Source organism: Palaemon carinicauda, chromosome 1 (genome assembly GCF_036898095.1).
Source record: "Palaemon carinicauda isolate YSFRI2023 chromosome 1, ASM3689809v2, whole genome shotgun sequence".
In the NCBI taxonomy this organism is placed as follows: domain Eukaryota; kingdom Metazoa; phylum Arthropoda; class Malacostraca; order Decapoda; family Palaemonidae; genus Palaemon; species Palaemon carinicauda.
The window spans coordinates 194682957-194692608 of NC_090725.1; the positions used below are offsets into that span (position 1 = coordinate 194682957).

A 9652-nucleotide genomic window follows, 5' to 3' on the forward strand; every position below is an offset into this window, starting at 1 on the left:
TATCTACTTTTATATTTGTTTAACATAGTATTTTTAGTTTTCTCTATTGTGTACAGCCCTAGCATTAGTATGAGCTTAGATTGGGATGGCCTATAGTTCTACCTGCTCAGTCATCACCAACCAATGCCTACCCAGCCCTTGTTTTGCCTTGCATAAGTGGCCTGACCGTTGATCGTGTGCATACTTTGATTAGTTCTGGATCTATCCTTAGGAAGCCGTGTAAATTTCAGAGTTTACTAATGATATTGGTACTGATAGTTATCTTAGGCCCTAAAGAATAAATTTTACCTGGTTGTTCGGCTGAAAAATATGGCACTTTTTTACATTGTTGAATCTAAGTTGGCCGCCGTGGAGAAAAACATTTTTCACAAAAATACCATAAAATTCATTTAGAATGGAAGTTATTTATTTGAAATGTGGTTAGGATTTACTAGTTATGTTATTTCTACAATAATGATAGATTATTGTCAATTTCAAAACTATTTAGTCAAATCTAAGATGGCCGCCATTAATGAAAAAAATGTACAAATAAAAAATCTGCAAAATATATGCAATCATTATTTCACCTTCTCTTTTCAAACAGTGGGACTCCCCCATTTGACTACAGCTTAAACGTGAACTGCTATATTTTTTATTATTATACTTTATTGACTTAATATAACAAAAACTTACAAAGGTAAAGATACATCTTAAATTGTATACAATAATCTTGCACAAGACAGATTTACTTTAACGAAAATATTATGTCCATAAAAATATATAAACAAAGAAACAAATTCCGATTAATAACATAGTATTACCACTACAAATCTATTTATTATCATTAGTTCTTGTAGAAATCCAGGATTTCATATACATAATTACAAAGATCTATTGGGTTTCCTTCATTCAACAAGTTTACAATGTTCGAGTAATCAAGGTAAGGACATTTCGCCCGGATGTGTGCGCTAAGCGGACAATGTAATAGTACATGTTCCTCATCCTGTACCTGATTTTCCGTACATACACAAATACGTAACTCACGCGGGATCCTACTCCACCTTCCTAATTCAATTTTCAAACTCTGTGACATCAGTCTTATCCTTGTTAAAGCTTGTCTCTTGTAATCAGGAATATACATTTCTCCTTTATACACTCTGTGATATAATAGTCCCCTATTAAGTTCTGATCTATATGTAACATACTATATGTAGCATAGTTGAAAAACAAAAGAAACTGTGTTGTCTAGAAGTGATCTTTGCTCCAGAAAAAAGTGTTGTCCTGAACTCTTCTATGGATTACTTACCAATGTTGACAAGCTACATACAGATTTTGAGGAATTCATCAAGATGGCGGAAGAAAAGTCTGAACTTTGTAAATGTCTAGGATTATGGCTGAAGATAGTTAAGATCATAAAGAACAATGTATCAGCTGAGAGAGATGGCAACTGGAATCTGCATGTAGCTATCACTGGTGATATCATTCGTATCTTCTGTGAGTTTGATTGTTTAAAGTATGTGAAGTCTGGGTCCTAGTATTTTGAGTGGATAAAAGCCTTAGAATTTACCCACCCTGATATTTTCAGGCACTTCGTACTTGGGCAATGGGACATAAGAGAAATCCCAGAATCATTTAAAGCTGTAGGTCTCAGGGTACAAATATGAGACTAGAACAGTCTGGACAACGTGTTTCGAAAGGGCCTGGTGGGCATTTTGTGGATGGTGCTACATACAATGTCAGGGTTGTCAGTGAATTTGATCTCATTTATAACGAAATTGGGGCCATTTATTTAGCTCTAAACACTGTTACTAGTAACACCAGGAGTGTCAATTGCAGCACACTTCCAGCCCAGGTAAAAAAGTTGCTATCAATAGAAGTATAGCAAGGCCTCTTGATTTTACTTTGAAGCAACAAAATCCATATGTTATTGATGTTTCTGTGTCAGTGTTACTTCATAGTCCATATACTCGAGTGGCTATTGATCGAGAAGTGGCAGACCGTTTGCTGAACTGCATATAGAATGGAGAAAAGATCTGGAAGACCAGAGATCAGCATTTTGTCCAAAAGATGGTCAAGCTATTTGCATCAATAAATTTACGAAAGTTGCCCTCTTTTCATCAGCTCCCAAGAGTGCAACAAATATCCAGATTAAAGAAAAGTTATAAGTTACCTCAAAAGAAACTGCAACAACATATAGAAACATTGAAATTGTCAGAGAGAGAGAGAGAGGAATGAAGATAGGTGATATATTATCTTGTGATTTGATGCCTGCTTCCCCTTTGTTCCTTGGTGATCTCCCCTTTCCCACAACCAAGTAAAAAATAATGGAGGATATCCAGTCTAGACTCACTAATGTAATATACAGGACATCTTGAGAGAAAGAAACATGTCTAGAGATGACAGTTATGGTTGACACTTTGTCCATGATGCAGCAACTACTATTCAAGGGATATGAATCAATAGGCGATTTTCTATGCTCCCTAATGAATTCTGGGAGTATTAGGTATAGCATTAACAACAGTTATTTTCAGCTTGATTCTCATGTCCAATTTTTACTGAAAGACTCAGAAAGACTAAGAAGAAATGTTGGTGTACAGAGCCCTTTTATCATTGGACCACCTTGAATGGGTGCCAATCGTAAAAAATACTTCCCAAAAATACACTAATCAAGACACGCTAATGAAATTTTCAGGCATTATTAGCACTATAATAAGGCATATCCTCTGTAAGTTTTATCATCCTACAGGGAAAATAAAGGATTTTATGAATGAAAATGTGAAAATCAGAGCTAGCGACTTCAAAGTTATTTGGTGACCAGTGAGAAACTACTGTCTTGAATTGAAATTCGCTCTGTTATTATGTTTGTTTATCCACCTGGAACAAGCACACAAAGTTTTATCAAATTCGAACAGTAAATAAGCACACAGCAGGAAAAAAACGAGCAATAACTTTAGTGAAAGCCCGGCTGGTGATGGAGGGATACCTAGAAATAAATATTCACCAAAAATCAAAATCTCGATTTAGGGAAAAAACCTTCTGTGTTTTTGTAGGTATTATGTCACTTGATGGCCTAAAGCATCTAAATATTATATTACTTAAGGCATAAGAGCAGGACAAGCAAAGAAATACACCCCTCTCCCGAAAAAGAAAAAACGAGAAATTACGATTTTTGTCTGATGACAAAAATATTGGATATAAAATCATAGTCAACCCTGAGCCCATTTTCTTTGATGTCACTGATATGAGAAAATGACTTTGAACAGTTTTTAAGGGGTAGACTATAAAAATTAGACAATAACTAATGATATTTCGTATTTTTACTATTAACATGAGGGGGGCGTTGATGACCAGGGGGGGGGGGGCATTATAGAGGCTGGAGATGAATTCTACACATATCACGGCCTTCTGATAGGCAATAGAAAGACTTTTAGCAAAGAAAAAAAAATGGCAAAAATCACCCTTGTAAGGTGGGGACAACCCTACACCCAAACCAGTAATGTAAAAAAGATTTTGGGTCTGAGGTAGTAACAGATAATATTCAGTTGGTACACCGTGGTTCTATAAACATCTTCAATAGAAATATTAATATGATCTTCAGTTCAATGGTACATGAACTGAATAATTGGCCGGAGGAAACAGACTATAAGGTCATTCGGCATATAGAATATGTGCTGCAAGTCCAGGGATTGAAGGAACTTTGGCTTCAGTATGGCACAGGTTACCACATGAGAATGATCCCTGTCAATTAAGCCTTTACAGTGTTTGGCTCAACTTTGTAAAAAAAAAAAAAAAAAAAAAAAAAAAAAAAAAAAAAAAAAGATAAGGCCTATATTCTAACTGAAAATAACTATATCAGCAAGATTTACACCAAGCATGCTACACTATCATGTCCTCCTGACTACTATCTAGGCAATGTTGGTGAAACAGAGCTATTATATGAGCCTAACATTGCTCAAACTGAGCGGTATCTTGTCAAAGTATGGGCAGGAGCTAGAGCTAAAACCACTGCACATACATTTGATAAGCTAAGACTTGAGCATTATGTCAATGGTTCAAGCATTGATAATCTCCCAACTAGCTTGCTGGTTAGAGGCCATATTCATAGGTGTGCTTTTCTAATCAATGATACATCTTCCTTTCTTAAACCAAGTTAGCCTGACCCACTTGAAAATGGATGGGGGACCAATTTTGGAGGTTGCTCCATTCAAAAACCTCAAACCACTATCAGATAACATACTAAAAGTATATGGGTGCCAGAAAACATGTGAGAAGAAAACCTGTCAATGCAAATCTGGTGGCATTACAATGAATAAGTGTTTTTGTGAAAAAAAAAACTTTGTGTGTTACGAAAATACATGTTAAGTTCAAAATTGTTAATTATTCATTATAAAATTTAATTAGTAAGCCTCAAGCTCCGCCAAAAGAAATGACTTAATCTGTTATTGTTTCTCCTAACAGGTAATTGCAACAATACCCTACACATAGTAGGGAGTCAAGTAGAGGTTTATTGAGTGCTGTGAGCAATGAGGTCCACTACAAACAACACTGTTGATGGGCTTGGAGATGCTAGCTAGAATACCAGTCACGCAGAAGAGGTACTGTCATGAATAAGCATGTGGATATCAAAGACAAAGTAATTTACATACGCCATTAAGAATATGCATATATCAAAACAACCAATGTTATTCACTGAACGTACCCCACACTTACATGTCTGATGTGGTGCCATTGGCTTGGCTTAACAACAATATCAGATCAAGAAAGAACATAGAGGAGTTAAAGATCACGACAGGAAATTCTCACTTGATTGGGGTAGAAAATAGCCCCATAGTAGGGTGATATCCTCTCTGAGTGAAAGTTTTTACCTGCTGACTGTACTTTTGTATCAATTTAAGCTGCACTGTATGAAATAAAAGTAAACACAATTAAGAAACATATACGTTGCATATAAGAGTGTAGTTTATAATGTGCAAAAAACTTGGAGAGAGTTAGCACCTGTGCTGTTTAGTATACAAAGCATATAAAATACAAGTTCAATTGTTTTTGAGTGCCACGTGAAGCATTATGCAGGCTTTTGAAATTTCACATTGATGGAAATTCCAAAGTGTGAGGGGATTTGATAAAATTATTGTGAATTAGCCTGGCTGTGATGAAATGATGCTTGTGAAGAATTTTTCTTCTTCCAGCAAGTGTGTAGGTCCTACACACTTACTGTGCACAGTGAAGAGTACATTAGCTACGGATTTATATCAATCCTTGCTGATGGCATCGAGAAACCTCAGTGTGTACTGCGCTTCAAAGTGCTGGGGACCGACTCTATGAGGCCTAGTAAGTTGAAGCATCATTTGCTGACCATTCATCCACAGTATGCTGAGAAAGACCCCGATTTCTTCAGGTGCCATGAAAGTAATTTGGGAAAACATAGTGGAGAAAACAGAAACTGGATGCGACTGGTGCTTTCCAACAACAGACCTCAAGTGTAGTTGAAGTATCATATGAAGGTGCCATCGAAATAGCAAAGCAAAAGAAGCCTCACACTATTGGTGAAACGTTAATTAAGTCATGTACTTTAAAGATGGTCAAGCGTGTTCTTGGAGATGCAAGTGAACGCAAATTTCAACAAATTTCCTCGTCAAACGACATAGTGAAGTGGAGGATTAATGAAATGTCAGATGACCCAAAGGAAAAAGTGATACAGGAGATCAAATCGTCTCCAGCTGGTATGTTTGCAATACAACTGGATGAGTCAACGGATGTGAGTTCTTGTGCACAGGTACTTGTGTTTGTTAGGTATGTTTTCTTGTGTGATATCAAGGAAGAATATCTGTTATGTAAACAGCTTGAGACCACCACAACTGCTGAAGATGTGATGGAAAAGATTTCTTCTTTCTTCAAAGCTACAGGATCCCATGGAAAAATTGTTGTGGAATCTGTACAGATGGAGCTCCAGCAATGCTGGGGTCAAAATCAAGGTTCCAAAAGCGTGTCACAGAAGTAGCTTCGAATACCAAGGGGGTTCATTGTATGATCCATTGTTTTTCACTGGCGTTGAAAACCCTCTCTGATGAACTTTGCAAGATCCTGGAGGCAGTGGTCAAATGCGTCAACTTTGTAAAACCAGGAGCTCTGAACTCTCGCCTTTTCCAGAACCTGTGTAGAGACACGGATTCGGAGCATGAAGCTTTCTTATTTTACTCCAAAGTGTGCTGGCTTTCCAAGGGCAATGTTGTGAATCGAGTGTTTGAACTTCGGGGGGGGGGGGGAGGTTAAATTGTTTCTGGAAATGCCAGGGAAAGATGATCGGTTGAGTCACTTCAATGAGGTTTTGTGGGAACCACGTCTTGCATACTTAGCAGATATATTTGAGCAGCTAGATAGGTTGAATCTAAAGCTACAGGGCAAGGAAAGAAATGTGTTTCAAATGATGGACAGTTTTCGTGGATTTCTTGCTAAGCTCCAGAATTAGCAAAGGAGAGTCGGTGCCGAGAATGTTGTCATGTTTGAAAACCTTTCAGCTGTCCTTGACGAGAATGAAGAAGATAGTCTGCTTGATCCATTACTTAAAACTAAAATCATTCAGCATCTGAGATCTTTCGAAAGTGAACTTAATATTTACTTCCCAGAAATCGAGGAGGAAAAGGGGAAGTTGGTAAAGAATCCATTCTCCAGCACCCTTGATATTACTGCTATTCCCAGTGTTGTTCAGGACGAGTTCCTTGATCTCAAACATGAATCTGCTGCCAAAGATCTCTATGAAGAAAAATCTCTGATTGTATTCTGGTGTTCGATGTATCAGTCATATCCAAAAGTCAGTGAGATTGCACTTCAACTACTCTTGCCTTTTTCTCCATCCTTCTACAAATCAAGAATAAAAGCTAGAACCGATTGGATGTGGACCCCGACATGAGATGTGCATTGTCAGTGACATAACCTCGGATTCATCAACTGACTAAAAAGAGACAATATCAGCCTTCCCACTGATGTGTGATAAAATATGCAGAGTTTAATTGAACTTTTGCCCATCCAAATCAAATTTGCCATTGTCTGCTAGTCTTGTGTAGTCTAGTGATGTAGGTTAAATATATCACAGAAATCTATCAATATAAGATAATGACTGTAAATTTTGTAATAAACCAAGGGTGTTCTTTTCATCAATATTTTATTTATAAATTTTTATTTTTTTTGTCTTTTTTGGCAGTGTTGGATTTGGGAGAAAAAGGAAGGGAAGCCACACGAATATTGAGAATTCATGAAGGGGGGAATGGAGTGAAAAAGGTTGAGAACCACTGACTGTCGGAGAAGGAGGATAAATCTATGCAGCACGCACGTTTAAACAATATTGAACTATTATGAGTGATACTTTTTCACGAATTGAATGTTACGTGAATTACCTGTTCCTGGGGACATTGTACTGTATTCATATGAGGGTATGTAACACGTGAAGTTTTCTTGTTTTTTAAATAAAATTTTTCTTTTAACCTAGTTATTGTGGGACTGAAATGAAGAGGGCTACTGTATTTTTTTCCTTATAATATAGATTTAGTTATTTGATCAATTTTTCGTATTAAATCTGTTTTTTATAATCCTCTTTCAATACATTCCTCCAAGAGGGTAACTCACGATCCAGCCTATAATTACAATAAGAAGGTAATTTTTTTTTCTCCAAATGTTCGTAAGGTTTATCTAAATTTGAAAAAGTCATACCAGGAAAGCATACTGCTTTATTTATTTAGAACCCGGCACAGAATACGATGGAGAGAGACGGCATACTCAAGAAAAAATAATAGGGAAGTAAGGTTCTAGCTGGGACCCCTTGCCCAGTAGAAAATCAAAGGGTGGTGCCCTGAGCCTAGTTCATCCTTGATTGTATACCTTTTACCCAGATATCTGGGCATTTCACCGTTTCTTTTTGTGTAGTGAAACGTTGGAGTGTGGTCGGCATTCGGACACAGTCCACAAACCACTACAGCGTAAAGTGCACTATTTACTGCTATGGCAAGACAATAAGCAAGTTATGCAAAAATACAAAAGACACTTGAATGAATAATTGGTTATTGTGTGTACTATTTATAGTGAGCTGAAATATTCATATGTAGGGTAATAGATTAACAACAATGAGCAGAAGAACTGAAATATAAATCCCTTTTGCTGTTTTGAACGTTCTATCATCAGTAAGCTAAACAATTTTGTTACCTATTGATTGCGTACCCTGTTTTGACATGTGAACTTCAATGCCCAAATATTTCATGATTAAAACTTGCGAGTTTCAATGATTTCTTCAAACACTACATCAAATTTGAAACTTTCTTTGAAAAAGAATTCATCACTTCATATATTCATGATTTAGTTGACAGCCACCGTGAATTCATGCATATCACAAAATACCTTTAATCAAAGTTGGCTTCTGACAAAAACAATGATTATCTGGTTGACATATACAACAAGATCATGTTAAACAAGATTTAATGACAATTAATAATTAAATCCCTAGCGACTGTAACTTAGATTAGGAAGCCAACTTGTATTTAATTTGCAACACATTAGGCTTTGAGGGCATGGTAAAGTGTAATTTTAGATTTTTAACCCTTGATTATAACAAACAAACAGTTAAATATGACTAAGGAGATGATACAGATCTATTGATTTAAAATACTTGCTTTTCATAATTTTTGTCAAATTTAGATGGCGGCCGTCTTGTTTTAGGTAAAAAGTGATAGTTATGTTTAATATCTGAATACGAAATTTCTTTTGAACTCCATTTTGATTAATTTTCTTTAAAAAATGATGGATGGAATGACTAATATCGTGAAAAACGCTAATATCAAGAATGTTGGATGGCGGCCATCTTGGATTCAATGGTGTGAAAAAGTGCGGGCAGGTAGAATTTAAGCTAACTATTACTACCAAAACCATTGGTAAACTTCAAAATGTACAAAGCTTTCTAGGTGAGTACCCTGACTACTGTAGATGGTCTCAAAGACATTATTTCATCCCTTTCCTCTGTCGCTCATGAGTGGTGATTTATTCTTAAGAAGAATTGATAGGGCGAGAAATATGGAGATGTATAGGGGTGGTGAAAAGCTTATTATATGTAAAACAAGATAGAACGGTTTATTGCAGCGAACGAAGTGAGTGACATATGAAATGCCAACAATTCCACAAACGAATCTCACCCAACCCAAAGCCCAGTCATTCACTTTTATTATTATTGCTAGGAGGGGGGAGCTGTTATTTTCGGCTGCAGGGTCAATAACTCCTATACCAAATGATATATATTCAAATGAAATATTGAGGGATTATTTAGATGTATCCAAGCTTTGTTTTTGCATATTTTCATGTTCATACTTGCTATAGGCATGCCCTGGCTGTTACTTTTGATCGTAAATGACGACTTTTAGCTAAAAAATCAGTGAGGAGGAGCAAACTACTACTAGAGTTTCACAAATTTACACAGAGTTTGATGAGTGTTACATGAACTACATTCATATCAATTTTCGTATTGATACTTGCCATAGAAAAGACACAGTAGCCATTTTTCGATATCTTTGGGAAGGCGATTTTCGGCGGCGCCGTAAATTAATCGTAGAATGCTTCACATATCTAAAAGAAATTTTCAGAGGTTTATGGGATGGAACAGCAAACTTTTATTTCGGTATGAGTTGAATGGTTATTT

The 9652-nt window shown here is 36.4% G+C and overlaps 1 protein-coding gene across 1 annotated transcript; it reads left to right on the top strand.

Annotated features, from left to right (window-relative positions):
* Positions 1-6475: 6475 nt before the first annotated feature.
* On the top strand, positions 6476-6886 carry LOC137636121 (zinc finger BED domain-containing protein 5-like). Its single transcript, XM_068368550.1, has one exon. It carries the CDS (start codon positions 6476-6478, stop codon positions 6884-6886), a length of 411 nt encoding a protein of 136 aa, XP_068224651.1.
* Positions 6887-9652: the final 2766 nt, after the last annotated feature.

Bases quoted from the DNA above. Each gene is read 5' to 3' on its own strand.
- LOC137636121 (XM_068368550.1), top strand. From the start codon at position 6,476: ATGTTTGAAAACCTTTCAGCTGTCCTTGACGAGAATGAAGAAGATAGT.